Raw genomic sequence first — 20,132 nt, forward strand, 5'->3', positions numbered from 1 at the left:
ACAAACACACTGTGAGATTAATATGACAGCCTGTCCCTCACAGGCGGCGGCTGCTAAGAGCTGTGAGATATTATATGATGGGAGGTCAAATCTGGGTGTTCACACCAGAGTCTGAGGACGATCCATTGAACAGTAACGTGGTGGTACATCCTAGTGGTGGCTGCAAGCAATGGGCTGAACCTCTGCTTGGGGGTTAACTCACACACAGCGCAGTCCCCCACACACACGGAGCCATGCCCAACGCCGAGAGAGCGACGCTGCTAGCAGGCTGCCAGGAGATAACTTCAAAGTTGGTTTCGATGTGAACCCGCAGGTCGAACTGAAAAGGGGAAGACGCCGACTGAAGATTCGGTTTGGAAAACAAGCGGCGTTTGTGCGCTTTGGTCACCGATTATCCAGAAAAGCCACTTTTGGAGAGCGCACCGAGGCGAAAGGCGCAACCGGGAGCTAAAAAAAAAAAAAAAAAAAAGAACAGAAAGGAAAAGAAAAGAGAGACACACGGGGAGAGGAGGAGAAGTTCATTGCGATCAACAACACTGAAGCGACTTTTCTTTCACGGGACAAATGAGTTTTTGATCACATTGACGTTCCTGTTGTTGCTGAGAGGAGGACGGGCTGCTAACCGCGGCACCGCTTTCTCGGAAGACGCGCGTCAAAGTTTGGAGAGCGGAGCTACGCCATAAGAAAAACAGAAAAAAAAAGCCAAAACAAAACAAAATAAACCCTGCTCACAATTTATCGCTATTGTCAAGAACTTTACTGGTCTCCGTCCACTTTTCTGATTGTCTGTGTCCGTGTATCAAATCAAACAACGGTTACTTTACGGGGAAGATGTTCATCAAGAGTAAACTTCAAAAGTCCTGAAACACCTCAGAGACTGTAAACATCGCTTCATTTGAGTCCAAGTAAGAAGGTGCGTGTTCACCCTGTGCACACACACACAAGAAAAGAAAACAAAAAAAAGTTACCGAGACTGAAAGAGCGAGAACTGAGCCGGGATCTCGAGATACACTTTATGAGAAGACGCTTTCTGCAGTTCTGATGTGAAAGTGGGATCATAAAGGTCAGAGTGATGGACATTACGATACTTGGTGAAGAAACGCGGCTGTGAGTCCTCAGCACTTCTCGAGAGTCAGTGCGCTCCGTGACAGGAGGAGGAGGAGAAGGAGTGGAGGGGGTGAAAGAAAGAAGTCTGACGTTCCCCGTTGAAGAGACCCCCCCGTGAGCTGGGCATAACAAGAGATTTGGTGTGTTGTGTGGTGTTGTTGGGGGGGAGGTTGGATAGTAAAGAGAAAAAGAGACGGATAAAGTCTGAGAGTGAAGCGGCTAATTGCTTAGTCCGTCCCTCATTACCATAACCAATGCGCGTCCGCTGGACTCCAGCCAATCCTCCCCACCTTCACACGGTGTCATTAATCGCGAGGCATTATTCACTATCATAATTATTATACCGACATGCGCAATCCAACGCACAGCAACAGCAGCGGCAGCAGCAGCACCACCGGCTAATTTCACATTTTTCCCCCCTCTCTCTCTCTGCTACCAGACTATTTGCGAACTTTTTTGGTGTGTTGATTCATTCGCTCTTCGCTGATGTATCTGCAAAACGCAGAGACATCTCGGAGCGCAAACGCAGCAGCATCGCCAGCACCGACGCCAGCAGCATGTCCCGACGCAAGCAAGCCAAGCCGCAGCACCTAAAGTCGGACGAGGATCCCGCACTAGCCGGGGTGATTTCTGAGCACGGTGAGTGGATTTGATCAGCTGAGGTCCAGGTCTTCTTCTTTCAGACCGAGACAACTTCCCACCCCTCGCAGCTCCGCTGTGCGCTGGTGTTGTTTCTTCCCTTCACTTTGCTTTCGGAGCGATTTAACTCCTCTTCTTTAAGTTTGACCTTAAATGAAAAGTCCTTTGGATTAATTTGGATTATTGTTGGGTCGTCGATAAGATTAATTTCTTAAACGCGGATGCAGTAATTTACAGGAAATCTATTATGGCACATTTATTAAGTTAAAAGTCTCCCCTCTATCGACAGGGAAGTGCACAGTTGTCCATGAAGAAGTGTTTGTTTTATTCCCCCCCAAAAAATCTGCCACCCTGACCTGCGTCTCGCACAGCCTGCATCACATTATCCGTTAGTTGACAGACGACTTTTTCAGATGAATGTAACTAATGCATACAACCGTTTATAACAGTTTACACTGGCAGCATTCTTATTATGTGCTGGAGGCCTTTTTGTGAAAGGCCTGTTTCGAAATAGAATTGATTTCATATTTCCCTACATGCCAGATTTGTGATCTTAAAAACGCCTTTGAAATCTTGACTTTGTATGTTCGTGCGCGCAAGATAAAATACACGCACAAACACACACACACACACACACATACAGTTTGAGAAGTTGGAAAATATCTGACATTCTCTCTTACAGCTGTAGTATTCTTATTTTCGCACATATAGAAGTAAATCTTGTAGCTGATGTGTATTTTTTTCATTACACAGATATTTAAAAAAAAATGTTTTTATCTTTTTATTTTGGCATCGGTGTCTTTTGTCCCTCAGCGCCTGTCTGGTTTCTCCGAGGAGCAAAATGCGGATTCTGTTGCAGGTCGTAGCCTGGTTTTGTTATGGAAATGTTTTTTTGTTTACTCCCCTCACATAAATTTAGCACACTTGATTTGTTCCCTTTTGCTCACAATGTCGACAAGAGCGGTTGACAGAGCTCGTCCTCGCCAAAAAAAAAAGACTCATTCATCTTTTATTCTGTACTCAGCTTTTTCTGCAATCAAAGGATCAGTATAGGGCTAAAGTCAGATCTAAAGCAAGGTGAACATGTTGTAGGAAATATAGGAATAACGTGACAACTGTGGGAATATTGGTTTCCTTACATTTTAGTACAGAAATCACATTGTATAAGATTTTTTAATTGTATATAATGTATATTTTTTTACTTTTATTGTATTTAATGTTAATGTGTAAAATCAGATTTTATATACAAAGATTTTTAAGAACTGAGCAATTTCAATTTTCAATTTTTTTGTGTGACTTTAAAATCCCTCAATAATAAGACAATAATTTACTTTGAAGATCATAATATTTTCTCAGAATTCCAACCTTTGTCCTTTTTTATTTCTCTTTTCTAAATTAGAAAGATGCATGTGTTTTTGAGCATCCGTAACGATCAGTGTCCCCAACAAATCACTGCTATTATTTATACCTTTGTAGCTTGGCCCATGTTGACCAACACACACGCACACACACGCACACGCACAGTCAGTCACTCACACACACACACTTCACAGGGCTTCTTTAGAATAGAAATGTGTGATGTAATCTCTGGGGAGCAGCTCTCTTTGCATGGGGAAATGTTTGGTGTGAGGTGGGAATCACACTGATGACTCTTGGCTCTTTTTGTCCAATTTAGGCTGCAGATTTTTTTTTTCTTGTCATTTCTGGGCAATTAATAATTTGAACACAAACACTGTTCCTTGCTTCCAGTGTTGAGATAACCTCTCTCAGATTTTGGTCCGAGATACGACACATCCATCAGGTTGCTTTCCTGTAGGATCATGGAATGAAAAGTGAACATCCTTTTCCTGAAAAAAATCTTACATACGGATGATTTACATAGAATTTCATTTAGAAATTACTGTTACAATTTGTGAAAGAGAAAGTGCATTAAAGGCAGATCCACCAAGACGGGAAAGCAGTGTAGTTTTGAGGAAAATCCATCCTGTCTTTCCATTTTAAGACTTCCATACAAGGATAGAAGCATATCTTAAGTTTTAGAATAACAACATACACACACTGACTGTGTTATGATGAACCTATAGTGTCCATGCCATTGTGCCTGAGACTGGAAGTGGCCGTGGAATGTTCTTGTCCTCGTTGGAGAACTATACTGGCTTGCTTGTTTTCAGGACAGACGTTGCAGTGAAAAAATCCCAAGCCTTTGGCCATGCACAGTGAGCCTATACACACTTAAATAAACCTAATAATACAGCGTCTCATCCGAAGCTACCTTACACGACGAGCTACAAATGTCAGACTGTTAGCGTATCACTGCAGCATGATCAGATTCTTCGCTGCCTATTGCCGTGTGGTGCAGCTCATGACGACACTATTGATCGCTGGCCCTCGACATATCATTGCATATAATGTCAAAGGGATTCAAAAGTTCCAGTCGTCAGCTGCTGCTTGGTTTGGATTTAAAAATCTATATATGTTGAGCTAACGGAGGAGAAAGTCAGGCATTTAAGTGATGTTCAAGTTGTTCTCAAGGACACACACTCTGTGTCTGTAGCGCATTTCACCAAAATAGCCATCAACTAAGAAAATCTCCATTAGGTGTAGGAGGGAGTTTGGTATAAAATTCCCCTTTTGTGTGTTCAGTTTTTTTTTTCCTTCAATTTTACCTGACCTTTTTTATGTGAGACTTTTTTTTTTATTTTTCACTGATGTCCGCTGCAGCTCAGCCAGGACCTCTTTAATGTGCTGCATCTCTGAGAACATGAAAAACTACAATCAAGTGCCAACAAGCCCTTGTCTGGCATATTATCTCCCCCTCAGGCCTTCCGGACACTTGCCCCCTGGGGACATGGGGGGTTGTGTGAGTGTGTGTTAGGATGGGGAAAGGGAGGGGGTGGAGGCAGGGGTGTGTGTGTTTCTGTGTGTGTGTGTTGGGGGGATCTGCTTAGGAGTGCTTTCATAAAGCTAGCTGACTTAACCTTTGTCTAGCCCCGGCCAGCCAGGTCCTGCCGCTAGATGTCAAGCACATTGTACAGTTCGAACATGTGTGCCGTTGACCTTGGCAGCTCAGCTCACTCGTATCCTAGAAAGTACGAACAGCGAGGGGCTATTCATCTGTCCACCGCTTCCTCTGCATCCAGTGTCTTTGAAGGTGTGCATGGGGAATGTATTGGGGGGAGGGGGGGGCGGTGCCGTGCATATTACATATAAACACCCCTGTGCTTGCTCCTACTTAGGGGATTTTCCAAAGGTAAATTTTCCTAGCTATGGACTGAGATATACCGGGCCAAATTCAAACAAGAATCACACATCTTTTCCGAAATTACTGCACTGTAAAAAAAAAAAATTATACATTTTTAGGAGACAGCTCAGGAAAGACGTGATGGTCATGCTTACACTGAACAGGTGGACGACTTCAAATGTGGTTTCAGTTTTCATTTTTTGATACTTTATTCAGAGATTTATCACATTTATTCAGTGTCAGACTCTTTTTAAAATTTTCAAACACTGAACCTTTGCCTTTCTCTGCAAGATGAGGCAGGAACGTGCAGGAGGTGCAAAAATATATAATATAGTGAGAAAATCCCTGCTGACAGTGACAACACGGTTGTTGCCCACTTCCCCTGCAGTGGGGCTTTGTTTGGCTTTTGTTTTAATCCCCTCTCACCATTGGGTGCAGGCCTGTGGACCACCCACATAGTTGTGCCAAAGATGTCTTCAAGAAGACACTCAAATATGACTGTGTCTTAATTACTACTCCGCACTGAAAACACACACGAACAAGAAAGATCCTGATGGAGAGGAAGGCCTAGGAAGGAGAGAGAAGGATTATCTAATTTTAGGCATAACAGCAGACTTTTGGGGGATTTAAGAGAAAACTAACAACCTGTCAAGTGAAGAGGTAAATTTTGTCTTTAGAGAGTTTTCTTAAGGTGATTTTGTTTGTGTTTGTTTTGATGATTTTCGTGACGATTTATTCAGGGAGCGGGGTCACGGAGGAACTGTAAGACAGCTGGGATCTGTCCGTTTGATGATGGTGTTTTGCTTTGCAGGTGTAAAAAAGTGTTTTGTTTTTTTTTTTTAATTTGAAAATTTGTATCCATGTAAATTTTAAAGGAAGCGAACCAGAGATCTCCACATAAACAAGACAGAATTTATGAACTACTTCTTTTGGCCTGCTAAGGATGAGTGGACATTAGATCCTAAAGTCTCCTCCTCATCTCTATCCCTTTTGTAAATCCAGAGGCAGAGAGCCATCTTGACGGGTGACACAGTCATCTGGACAGAGTGCCGTCATTGAATACTGTATTGCAAATGCTTACACAAACAAATCGTTAATGTTTTGGCTGCTCCACATCTGCAGGCAATGACAAAGGCCTCTCTGTTAGTGCAGATATGACTGTACCATTCTGCAGTGGGGCTGACCAGGCCGATGACACACACACACACACATATATACACACAGAGCTGGGCTTGAGGGCGCTCGAGGCTCTGCAGGTCTGAGGATGCACTGGATCATTTGAGGAGACGTTTTATGTGTTTATAGCCGCAGAGACAGTCCTGTCCAGGGACAATAGCAGAAAGAGCAGAAAATATCTTTTTTTTTTTGTTTACAGGTTTTGTTTATTTAAAAATATATGCCAATAATAAATCTCTATAAGGGGTAAAATTAGTGGCAATGATGCAGTGTTTTAACAATGTGACATAGCTATAGATGGACTCATAAAAAAATGGGGAAAAAACACTCCATGTTCCTCTTATATACTGATCTACTGACAGAAAAAAAAAATACAGAATAAAAATGCAGCAAAGGGGGACACAATGCATAGTTAAACATGTCTCTATGAAAACTTGAAAATAAATAATTTATTATAAAATAATAAAATAAAATTAATTACCTAAATAATGATTTCTTTCCTGTAGATTATAATGGTGGAGGTATGATAAAAGAACACAATGGAGGAAAAAAGTAATTGGCACAAGAATTCTAACACTGTTGAACCCAGCAGGCCTCTTTTCTTTTTTTTTCTTTTTACCCTCCCCTCCCAACTTGGGCTGGACCTACAGTGAGACTGTCAGATGCTTGAGAAGAATGCATTTTAAAGGGGCAGAAGGTGGGGCGGTTCTAGGAGGGCTGGAAGTGCAGGCGCTCTTTGGAGAGTGCTGTTCTTAAAACCTTGATTTATGTAAATGAAATTTAAAATATCACAGTTTGACAAAGAGGCTTCAAGCTGCAAACTTTTTTTAAAAAAACAATGAGATAGCGATGGCTTTACCTTAACACAGAGTAAATGTTCCCAGTGTCATTGTCAGCGTGTGTATTCATTAAGTGAATCTGGAAATTGTTAAGAATGGGAGAATTTGTAATTGCCTATTGCTTCGCTCAATGCCCGGCTCTGTGGCTTTCACAGAATCAGTGGAAAGCATGAATACCTCATCTGATATAATATGTCAGATTAGCGGTTTCAGTTAGCATGCCAAAGATTGCTGAGCAAGATAGCGAACACACAGATTCAATGTCTACAATCCCCCTATTGACTGCGTTCAGCTTCATATTTGCATCAGAGTAAATGAAGACTCTTGAAAGAATGAAGAACGGATTGGATTTTTTTTCATCCCTTCCTTTCTTATACTGTAGGAAAATCAATACCCACACACAAATCACAGACACAAACACACACAGTTACTCAGTGTCTTGTTATGATAATATAATAACATTAAAATTGTCTAATTGTAGTGATGTGATGATGGTGACAGGAACCGCAGCATATCCCAGTGTTTTATGTATTTTGTTGAATCTTTTTCATCCTTTGGCAGTGTGTATATTTTGAATGAGTCTCTATTATCCATCTATTCAGGATGTAGAATTGCATAACCTAAAATTCTTCACAAAGTTCTTTTTATTGTATTTAATCAATGAATGTTACAACAGACCTGAAAATGTCAGAAGGGAAGGACATTTTCAAGAAAAAGATGGAAATTTTAAATTTACCAAACGTAATTTAAAAACTGTTTTTTTTTTTAGCTTTTTTGTTAATCAGAAAAATGTAGCTCCCCACATGGTAAATTTAACACGGTAGGCAACACACATATATACACACTTCATAGGTATTCTCCAGTGACAGGAGCGAGCGTGCGTATGTGTGTATACGTGGCACTTTTAGGTGTTTCTAGAAAGATTTGTGTATTTTCTTTGTCGGCTTACAAATGTGTGTGTGAGAAAACGTGTCAGTGTGTGTGCGTGCGTGTGAGGTCAGAGGCATACAAAGGCTCACACTTGTAATTGTATGAATGAATAAAAGAGATTGACAGTAATACCATTCTAATAACTAATCAGCTCAACACAATGCCTACTCATTTGTGTTGACCTTTCAACCCTCAATTATGGAAATGAGTCCCGCTGTCCAGTGCTGGGCTAAGGAGATTTCCAGCCCGCTGTCACGTGTCACTGACGTTTCCAGTCACTTTCTCCTTTTCACTTGTCGATTTTTGCTTTGCATGTGAGCTTTTTAGTGATTTTATATAAGAGAAACTTAGAAAACGGACAAATTATTTGTTGTCTTGCTGGTATTTTTGCAATGAGCTCACAGCCCTGTGGCTGAAAAATCAAGGGGAAGGTGGTATTTGCAAAATAAATACAGTGCACATCCCACAATGAAAATGTGCATGATTTTAAATTTTATTTTTTGATTGCAAAACCTTTTTTCTCTAAATTATCCTGGCAACATACATGATTAAGTAAAATAGTATCTTGTTCTGTCAGCCCTGCCCCCAGTGAGGACAAGAACACGGAGCCTGTCCAAAGCATTTCTGTTGATAATTAAGTTACAGACACCAGACCCTGATAGCTCATGCCCCCTTTGGAGGAGTGATGAATTTCTTTACTAATGAGTCACTGTAATTGGCACAAATGCTTCACGTCTGCTTCATCATGGCTCGCTCTGTTTTAACCTTTGAAATGAGCATAGGCACCGTATGAATCTCATGATTACTCACTTACAGTGAGGCCTTCAGTGTTGAGCAAACGTGCAGTGTATAATGTGTAGGAGTTTTCCAGGAGTTTTTAGCGGTGATGCCAATTTTGTTCTGTTTTTTTATCTCTTACATTTAGAGCTCAGGTTTGGTGGCAGCCGGTTTTGCATAAATGTAAGCAATTATTTGTTAACTTTAATTAATTTCTTATTAACTTAATTCAAGAATAAAGCACAGTTTATGATTATTGATACAAATAATTATTTGTAAAAACGGTAAACATTATTATAAACCAGCTTTTTTGGTGTTAGTAGCTACGAGCCCCTTTTTTTAAGAATTACAAACCCACCTAAGAATTATCAACTTAAACTTGTTGTATAGCAGCTTTTTTCAAGTGACTTGACCTTTTTGTGACATAAATCACTTTTATTTGCAATAAATGCCTATGAAATTGTCCCAACATTTTTTATAGTGTAAAGTGTATATAAAATAGTTTAATTTGTGGATAAACAGTCGTATTACCAGATATATGCTGGGTCTTTGAGACTAAACTGAACAGGAGACGCTGAAATAAAGTACATGCAGGATGCTGTGGCCGTGATTGAGCACACTTCCTGCTCATAATGAACAACACACACACACACCCATAGAGTATAACTATGCTTGAACACAAAAAATAAACATACAAGGGAGGCCATTTTTACATGGTTTTGATCAGGTGTGAATTAGGTCCATGTTCAGAGCTTGCGTCTGCTGGTTTGACTTGATGGTTGCATGTGGAAGAGGAAGTGGCTTCCTACAACTGTGATTAAACATGTGTAACTAATCAGAGACTTTGCTGCCATGGCACTAGCATGTAATTTGTTGAGTCTTATTTCAGAGAGCACGGGAGAGAGGGAGAGAGTAGCACTGCGAATTTCTTAACTGAAAGTGAATGTTTTGTATTTTGGAACATTTCAATAAACATTTAAAAGTGGGCACAATTTTAAATTGTATATATATATATATATATATATATATATATATATATATATATATATATGTTTATATATTTTGGTTGCACACAATTTAAATGGCTCAGTTTAAAAGTCAAAAGTTTATTTTCAACATCACATTTTCCCTTACGTCATAACAAAAGAGTATTTCAGTATAGAGTCCCCCTGCTTAGATTCAGGGCTAAAGTACTACCTTTGCGATGCTAAATGAAAAAGGCCCAGGCATTTGAAATTCAGGTGGAAATGACTGGGGCTTGATAGCAGAGGGGAATCCTAATGGGGCCATCAAAGTCCTGATTTGTACCCAACAGATGAGGCAGCTGTGAATTGTATGAAACATTGGAAATCAATAGGTTCTATGGAATTTCATTAAGCGGCAGTATCCACAATTGATAGGCCCTCATAATTTGATGGATTGCACAAAGAAAATTATTAGCTGGCTCTATGGAGAGGGTGCGAATGCACAAACCTGGGTCTTGAGAATTGGTGAACTAGGGCAATTTGTTCAGAGTAAAAAAAAATAAAAAGAATATTGATTTTGGTTATGTTAAAAGAGAGAAAAAAAATCAAAGGTTAAATCTTTGCAGCACTGCACTGCAAAATATGTGTGGATTCTTTATTGACTATTTATTCATTAATTCTTTTTCTTTCTTTCTTTTTTTTGCTCCCTCCTCCCTCCTTTCCTATCCACTCCCCTGAACCCCTCCCCTCCCTGTAGCCCGAGGTGATGTGCTGGATGATGCCGACAGCGGGAATGAGAGCCGCAGCGGCAGTGAGGAGACCCATGTATGTGAGAAGTGTTGCGCTGAGTTCTTCAAGTGGTCAGACTTCTGTGAACATTTAAAGAGCTGCACCAAGAACCCCCTTGTGCTCATAGTGAATGACAATGAGGACACACCTAACTCCTCCCAGGAGTATCCTACAGAGCCCTCCCCTGTACCCAGCTGCCCTAGTGAGCAGGCTGACAGCGAGGACCCCAGGGAGGGAAACCACAGTCCTGCTGGTGAGGGGGATGACGTCCCAGAGACAGCAACCTTAAATGGGGTCAATGTCCTGGAAAAGGAGGATGAGCAGATGGAGCTGGAGCTTTCTCCTGAAAAAAATATGGATCCTGAAGAGAGAGATATGACATCCCCTGAGCCAGACGGCTCCCTACCTCAGCTCAATGATGTCGTCCCATCTACTGTTGCAAGCTACGCCATGCCAAGCACCAATGTTACCTTGGAGACTCTGCATGGCACCCGGGTGGCAGTTGCCCAGTTTTCACAGAGTGTAAGGGCAGCAGCAGGCAGTGGGGTCTCCACCATGGCCATTCCCATGATCCTGGACCAGCTGATGGCCCTCCAGCAGCAGCAAATCCACCAGCTGCAGCTGATCGAACAAATACGCAGTCAGGTGGCTCTGATGAACAGACAGTCTGCCTCACAGCCTGCTCTCAATCACCATCACAGCAACGCTGCTGGAAACCAGGGGCCTGTATCCTCCTGTGTCCCCCCTGTCCCAAGTCAGCTTCAGCTACACAACTTCATCACCCCTCCTGTCCATCAGCTGCCTGTTAGGTTGCCAGCCACTCTAAATGGTCAAGGCTCTTCACCCCTGACCTCAGCAATAGAAGGGCCTCTCTCTCAAACGCCACAAAGTGGCAGTCAGCAGTCTAACTCTTCAGTCCCTAACACATCCTCAAATAATGCGGTGTTTCCCCAGCCCAGTGGTACTGGATTGTCATCTCTAATTCCCTCCTGCTCATCCTCAGTCACGAACAACAACATTAGCACTAGCAGTAGTGTAACAGGAGGTGGTGGCATTAGCAGCAGCTCAGCTCTTCCCAGGAACTCCACCACCCCCCCTTCACTCAGCCACAGTAGCCTCCTGAGCTCTGCCTCCAGTTTACCGCTGATACCTCACAGCTCGTCCAGCAGCGTCATCTTCCCCAACCCTCTGGCCAGCATAGCAGCCACAGCCAATGCGCTCGACCCCCTCTCTGCTCTGATGAAGCACCGCAAGGGGAAGCCCCCAAATGTGTCTGTGTTTGACACTAAGCCCAGCTCTGAGGACCCTTTCTTCAAGCATAAGTGTCGGTTCTGCGCCAAGGTGTTTGGCAGTGACAGCGCCCTACAGATCCACCTGCGTTCCCACACTGGAGAGAGGCCCTACAAATGCAACATATGTGGCAACCGTTTTTCCACCAAGGGTAATCTCAAAGTCCACTTCCAGAGGCACAAAGAGAAATACCCACATATTCAGATGAACCCCTATCCTGTGCCAGAGTACCTGGACAACGTGCCCACAAGCTCAGGCATCCCATATGGCATGTCTTTGCCCCCAGAAAAACCTGTAACCACATGGCTCGACAGCAAACCTGTCCTCCCCACTGTTCCCACCTCAGTTGGGCTCCAGCTGCCTCCCACGCTGCCGAGCATGATGGGGGGTTTTGGCGAATCTCCAAGCCTCACTCCTCTCAACAGGTCCCCTCAGAGGCCATCTCCACCCTCAAGCGAGTGTGCATCTTTGTCCCCTAATATCATCACTGACTCTGGCATGATCACTACTTCACCGTCCCCAAAACCCAGCCTAGGGAGTGACGCACCACCTCTCTTGAAACCTGAAGGTGTTCTCCTGCCCCCAAGCTGCTCTACAAGGCCAGGAGAGAATACCGCCACCACAACTACAGTAACTCAAGTGGTTCTTACCACTGCTGTCACCTCCACCACATCATCCAGCAGTGGCCAGGTCACTGAACCCACCACTAGCCCCAACTCTGTTTCTAACCCTGTCTCCCATCCTGTTCTTCCCATGCTCTCAGACCAGTTTAAGGCCAAGTTTCCCTTTGGTGGCCTCCTAGACTCTATGCAAACCTCAGAGACATCAAAGTTGCAGCAGCTCGTTGAAAACATTGACAAGAAGATGACTGACCCAAACCAGTGTGTCATCTGTCATCGTGTTCTGAGCTGCCAGAGTGCTCTCAAGATGCACTACCGTATCCACACTGGTGAGAGGCCTTTCAAATGCAAGATATGTGGGCGGGCATTCACCACCAAGGGAAACCTGAAAACACACTTTGGTGTCCATAGGTCCAAACCCCCACTTAGGGTCCAGCACTCCTGCCCTATATGTCAGAAAAAGTTCACGAATGCTGTCGTGCTGCAGCAGCACATCCGTATGCACATGGGAGGGCAGATTCCCAACACCCCAATCCCCGAAAGCCTGCAGGAGATGGACACTGACCTCTCCTTTGATGAGAAGAGCTTAGATGCGATGAGTAATTATGATGATGACCTTCTGGATGAAATGGAGCAGGCTATAGATGACGAACCTGACTTAAAAGAAGGAGAAGTGGACCCTTCTAAACCTTATTCACCTGGGAGCTCCCCACCGACTTCCATCATGTCCAGCATTGCTGCAATGGAGAACCAGATGAAGATGATCGACTCCACTGCCAACATGACCCGTTCATTCGGTCAGAAGCCTACACAGAATGGCAGCAGCTTTGGAGGAGAGACTGATTGCTTTACCACTGATTCCCTGTCTGCAGCGGGGGAAGCTGAAGGTCAAAGCTTGGGGAGCCCTGCTTTATCTGAGTCCTCTGGCTCTATGCAGCATTTGTCCCCAGCTCACAGCCACTCTGAGAGCCAGCGATCCAAGTCCCCAGCTACACTCAACAATAATAACAACAGCAGTGCCATGACAGCAGAGGAGGGCCAGGAGAACAATACAGCTGGCTTGGCAACAGTGAAGTCGGAAAAATCAGAGACCCCATCTCCGCTTTCTGCTACTGAAGGCACCGGGGCCCTTGACCTGACTGCCACTCAACATGGCAGGCACTTTATCAAGGAGGAGAGCCACTTCAACATGCTGTTTCTAAACAGGGATCGAGGTGTGTGTGTGCAAAATCAACTAAAACTTAATGCATCATAGAAAGTGAATTAAATTTTTACATAGATTTAATTTAGTAGACATTAGTAAAAAATAATGTGCTGAACATAGCCACTCAAAATGTTATATAGTGATATACATGAGAGAAATATATGGTAAGATATGATATATTGATAGACAAAGAAGAAGCAAGTATTGATAAAACATTATTCATACATTTTATGAACTAATAAATGCACAAATAAAGTTTTATCAGCCCAATTAATGTAGTGGGGCTTCAGAAGGGAAGTGTGACTTGTACATTTTTCAAGTCTAAATTAAGCAGCTACCTCACAGCCATATGGGTCTCCCTGTTAGCAAAAATACCCTGTATATTTTAATGTTTATCTGACTTCTTTTTCAGGACTGAGCACCACTAATTTGGCCAGCACTGCATCAAACATGATCAAAATGGAGATGAACGGACATGGCAAGTCAGTGTCTCTGAGCGACAACTCTCACTTGCCCGTGGGCATCCAGGTTCCTGCTGCGACACCCCAGACCACCATGAGCCCCAGCATCAACCCCATGTTGGCTCCCCCGCCTCCACGACGCACTCCTAAGCAGCACAACTGCCACTCATGTGGGAAGAATTTTTCTTCAGCCAGTGCTCTGCAAATCCATGAGCGCACACACACTGGGGAAAAACCTTTTGCCTGTTCCATTTGTGGAAGGGCTTTCACCACAAAGGGCAACCTGAAGGTATGACAGTTTAATATACCATCAGTTAGAACTTTACTTGAATGAGGTTGTAACACTCAGGCTAAATTCAGGCTAAAGACCTCTGGAGTTTTGTTTTCCCCCTTGCCATCACTTTTCTTGCCACTCCTCACTGTTTGCTCAATAAAGCAGAAATTTTAGGTTTATACCTCCAGCATAAGTCAGTAAATTTCACATCATCAGAACCAGATATAATCAGATATATATACATTTTTTTTTAAATAAAAATCTAAAAAATGTTTCGTTACATGATTTAAATGTGTCATGACTAAAATGTAGTTGCAAAACCTCAATGGTTTTGTGTTATGCGTACATTTTAGGTCACTTTCTAACACTTTCCAAAATAAAAACAAAAATTTTATGTACCACAAAATTATTCCAAAAATGTATGCCTGTTTGTTTTTTCATTCGATTTTGGCCTTTTCCCTTCCATCCATAAAATGTTTGTTTGGATGTAGTATTTGTGACTTACGATGACACTTTCATGATGTTTCTTTTTATTTTCTTGCTAATTTTAGGTTCACATGGGAACACACATGTGGAACAACGCTCCAGCCCGAAGGGGTCGGCGACTGTCTGTAGAGAATCCCATGGCCCTGCTGGGAGGGGATGCCATGAAGTTCAGCGAGATGTTCCAGAAGGATCTGGCGGCTCGGGCCATGAACGTGGACCCAGGCTTTTGGAACCAGTACGCAGCTGCCATCACCAACGGGCTGGCCATGAAAAACAATGAGATCTCTGTGATCCAGAATGGAGGCATCACCCAGCTTCCTGTCAGCCTCGGCGGTGCGGGAATCACTTCACTGGGAGCCATGCCTGGAGGAATGGACCGTGTTCACACGGGCAGCAGCCCTCCCATGACGGGTATGGAGAAGGCAGGTCTGGAGGTTGGGGCCAGCCGCCCCTTCTCCAGATTTATGGAGGAGAACAAAGAGATTGGGATCAATTAAAAAGACTTTTCTGTATTATTCCAAGGTAGGCATTTGGCAAAGACTAAGAGTCTGACAACAAGGAGAGAAACTGCTGATCCAGTCTGAACTCATGCGTATTATATTATGTACAGATTAAATATTTTTTGTTTGGTTTTGGAAATATAGTATTTAGTATTGATTAGAGGTCTTTGCCTTTCACTCATTGCGTCCTCACTTGATATTTCGCCTATACGAAGAATACTTTGTCTCTTGTTTGAGAATATGTCGTCTTGCAAGATTTGCATGGTACTTATTGGTTTTTATCAGTATGTTTGACTGCTTTTATGAATTCCTTTGAAAACCAGGATCCTGCCTCATTTATGATGGGCAAGCATCTTATCTGGACAGGACTAAAACAGAAAAGAACATGGGTTTGTTTAAAGACAGTCTTGCCTTTGCCTGGGAACCGTGTTTATGATTGCCCATGGATAGACTGATGAAAAGACTGAACTATAGTGTTTCTGTGCTCGCCTGATATATTTTTTTTTCTCATGAACTAGAAAACTTGAAAAAAATAATGTTTGAACTATTTTAATCTTTACATTTAGTCTCCCAGCATTGTCTTATAATATTGTCCTGTGTCTTTAGTATTTATGATATTGACAAAAAAGCGGGTATACAAAAATATATTTAATGGCCCAAGCATTTTATTGATCCATTTTTTTTCTAAACTGCAGGCTTCACTGATGAATATCTCTCTCAATAAAGACAAATATGTCGTTTGAGTTGAACAACAGAGAAAAACAGTAGGTTTTATTTGGATATCTGTTGAGACTATGTGTATCTCATTACATGGTAAAGAGGTTAGAGATATCCGAAGCTGCTATGAACACAAACCCTGCTTTTAACCTTTGTAAAAAGAAAAAAGAAGTGATCCTTTTGAAGAAATATCTATGTATAGAAATACAGACAAATCTAAAACAGGTATGCATATTTTGTATCACATAAAAATAGACATCATGAGTTGAGAGTATTTGTCATGTTTGTGAATGCACTTTTTAAAAACAAGACGTTTTGTCTGTGAGTTACCGTTAACCTTTTGACTGAGCTATCTATCACGTGCTGTTTTCATTGTTTTCAGCAAACCACTCCTACAATTTGCAGAGTCGGTCCTCTGTTGTTGCATCTGTGCTACTCTTCAGAGTGCAAACTCAACACTCAATCAAAATCTTCTTAAATAAAAAAAAGAGAACAGGTGTGTGTTTGAATGGTTTCCTTATCTGCATCACGTTCCTCCTTTTCTTTGTCACCCTTTTATTTCCATAAATTAAAATTGAAATATCAGATACATATGATCAAATACATGACAAAGTCTGTCTGTTATCATTACTATTGTTATTTACATTTTTCAAAATCTGTTTTAGCATTTATTAATTATAATATTTAATATTTTGAAGCTGAAAAGATTAAATAAGTAGAAAGGGTTTGGGGCCTACTCGACCGCGTACTGATTTTGGAAACATCAAAAGTGGAATGAAATGGTATTTTTATGTAAATTGTTTTAAAATCATTCCTATTTTTAATTGTGCAAAAACAACATTTGTATAATATTTCACCTTTAATACAATAGATTAATTAGTAAGAAACGATTAGTAATTAGTAGCTGTCTTTAAAAATTAGTTGGTTTTGCTTCATTGAAAATTATTGCCTATTCAATATTTTCGTAAAAGAAAAATGCCTTTTCTTTTGGGACACAGCTAATTTAAACATAGTTTCCAGATATTTCGTGGTGGCTTGGGAAAAAGAAAAAAAAACACTCATCAAAACTCATTTCATTTTCTGCCTTTGATCAAACTTTTCTTTCTTTTCATTTCAGTGTTGTCGCTTGAGTTTTGTTTAAATCTATGAAAAAAAATGATTGTTAAATAACTCGTGTTTACTTTGGATTATTTCTGCGTGTGTGTGCGTGTGTGTGTGCGCGCGCTTCTATGGGAATATGTTTGTGTGTTCTGATGTGATGGCTTGTTGGCCTTCTTATACACCTTGGAAATGAACTGTAATCTGTAAATGGAACTGAAAATACCAGAACAAAAAGAAAATATTCATTAGTCTGACACAAAAATACTATAATATTTATTTATAACAATTTGCATGAATGTGCAAAAGGTTAAATTGTGAAGGATAGTTGACAGACACAGATGAGGTTATTCCAGGTTAAAGCTGTTATCCCTACTGGGTTTTCTTTGTTAATTCTAACAACCATAAAAACCTAAAGAAATTTCTTTATCTTTTCTATATTGGATCATGATTTTCATTTCATAACACTACCAGTAATGAACTCATGTAACATCAAGTGCTGTGTAATACAATAGTACATCAAAACATCATATTTTAATGTGTAAAACAACATGTGTCTGCACAGCAGTGCGCCAAACCATTTCACTTCATACCTCAGACAACTTCCTGTGCTGCTCTGGCAGAGTTGGCGTGTGAGACTGTGCTGTGTCTGGTCGTGCCGTACGCCATGTGGGATTCAGTCATCAAGTGTGTGTGTGTGTGTGTGTGTGTGTGTGTGTGTGTGTGTGTGTTTGTGTGTGTGTACGGCATGTGTGTGTGTGTAGAGCCACGGTGGCATCCTCCCAGCATTCAGCCCTCCTGGTGCAGTACACTTGACACATGGTCCACATGTGTGGGAACACACACACAGTCACACACTCCCACACAAATACCCATGTTCTCACTTTCTCCAATATAAAAAAAAAAGGCAGAACAGAATCACAACAGATTTTCTCAGGCATGGAAGAAAAAAAATATCCCTGCTGTGTACAACATGCAGCTATATCAAGTACAAGATGAAAGTTAATGCTAACTTTAATCACTGAGAACAAAAGACTTTTTAATGTTTATCTGTAGCAATTGGACTGGCAGATGTGACTATAGCCTTGATCCTGAATTCCTCACCATATAGATTCAGAGATTACCACAGCTTTAAACCCATTTTCATGTCAATCTGCAGAACATGACAATAAATCACTCTTGGAGGAAAAAATAAAGTAAAATAAGAAGAGTTGAAGCTGGTCCACGTCAACAAATCTGACCATCTGATTTGGAAATGTCATAATCCATCCTGTTCACCTGTGCTGTCAATTTAAACTGATGCCTGTGCGTGTTCCTGAGCAGCTGATCTGTGTGAGCTAAAACTACTACACACTATCACTCAACACTCAAATTCACACTTCTATCAAGAGAAAGATGCTCTTGCAGTGCATTAACATGCTGAATAACTCCTGCTGTGGAACCAGTAAGCCAACCAGCACATTCTCCACTGCAGCTGAAGTGATGATTGGTCTGTCAAAGTCCAGCTTACATCAGCTCTCATCAACAAGCCATAAGTGTTTATTTTTGTGTTATTTTTCCCTTGACTTTCACACACATATTGCTCCTCGTGGTGATGTCGCTGAGTTAAGCCTTCCCTCGGGAGCTCTTCGGGCTGATTCGGTAAAGCGTGCTGCCGTTTGAAAGCCCATTGTTTGACATTGCACTGTCAGCTGATCATGCTCAGGCTTAGTCAGTGGAATTGTCAAGTAATGAAGAAATTTCATACTGACTGTTTTTCTCTATGAAGGCACTTATTTTGCTCATATTTGAGTGGAGGCTGAGTACATTCCACCCATTCTTCGACTCATGCGCTCACATTTAGCAAATGATTTTGCAGACAGCCAGTATACATGCATGTGAAGACTCTTGTTTAAGACTCTAAGTGACGATTCTTGCCAAATTTATAATATAATTCAACGGGCTGTTGCTGCAGCTTCATAGAAATACTCCATGAAAAAGGGCTGTTTCACCTCAAGTGATTTCAATTATGATGCCTACCCAACTCAACGTGGGGTTAAATGAGGTCATAAACTGTGACACTGTAGGATTGTTATTTCCATAACAAAACTTCACCATGTTAATCCGATTCTGTTTTGCTATTGTTTCCACTAAGACGTTAAGACAATACACTGGAATGTCCAACATGTGAAGTGCAATTTCATTTTACTGTTAAAAACAGAACATTTATGAGCAACCAGGGGAATGCAGACAAGGAATTATTTGAGGTGTGTCCATTTAAGAGAATTTTAACAAGTATAATTTTAGAGTGGGTTACAAGGCTAATTATCTAAAAGTAAACATAACATGCCTTTCCATTTCTCCTGGATGTTTTTTTGTTTTTTCTTTTCTTGAAATGTGGCAGCTTTCCTCTTTGTTCAGCACACACAGCAAATTGCTTGGCCTCTTTTTTTTTGTTTTATCTGCACGTCACTTGTGTTTGTGTGCTTCCTGTTTGAAGTGAATATGTGTGACATTTGGGCATGGCACAGTGTGAACAGACAGGCCATCATTGGGACGGGGCTATCGGCTGTTTGTTTAATGCCCTGCCTACTGTGAAAGGCTCCCTGAAACAGGCGCAGTAAATATCCCCATTGATCCAGAGGCAGGGGGCCCTATGATGATGTAGTGGCGAAGAGCCACAGGAGTAAATCTAACCGACAGTAATCCAATCCCATTCTCAAGGCTCTGGGATCTGAGATAGGTGCTTTAAATCCAAAAGTGTGCCTTTTTGCACAATTTCTCTGCCTTTGTTGTTGCTGCGTCTCTTGTTTTTTACTCCCATGTCTCAGCTCCAGAGGCGATCCATAGCTTGCCGAGGCGCTTCGCTAGCTATCCTTTATATTTGTTTAAATTCAAAGTCCCATAATGATGCCGCAAATCCAGCATCACGCTCATTCCTGTCAAATTCACTCAGACACTTACTTTTGCTTGTCTACTTTTGCATGTGCATCCACACTCTCTTAACTCCAAAGTTAAGAGAGTGTGAAAGGTGTGTGTG

The 20,132-nt window shown here is 41.7% G+C and overlaps 1 protein-coding gene across 1 annotated transcript; it reads left to right on the forward strand.

Annotated features, from left to right (window-relative positions):
* Positions 1-211: 211 nt before the first annotated feature.
* sall3a (spalt-like transcription factor 3a) lies at positions 212-16,491 on the forward strand. Its single transcript, XM_041045030.1, has 4 exons — positions 212-1,746; positions 10,432-13,587; positions 13,990-14,327; positions 14,864-16,491. The coding sequence occupies exons 1-4, from the start codon at positions 1,665-1,667 to the stop codon at positions 15,293-15,295; spliced, it is 4,008 nt and encodes a 1,335-aa protein (XP_040900964.1). The 5' UTR covers positions 212-1,664; the 3' UTR covers positions 15,296-16,491.
* The last annotated feature ends 3,641 nt before the right edge of the window (positions 16,492-20,132 follow it).

This window comes from Toxotes jaculatrix, chromosome 8, assembly GCF_017976425.1.
Source record: "Toxotes jaculatrix isolate fToxJac2 chromosome 8, fToxJac2.pri, whole genome shotgun sequence".
NCBI lineage: Eukaryota > Metazoa > Chordata > Actinopteri > Toxotidae > Toxotes > Toxotes jaculatrix.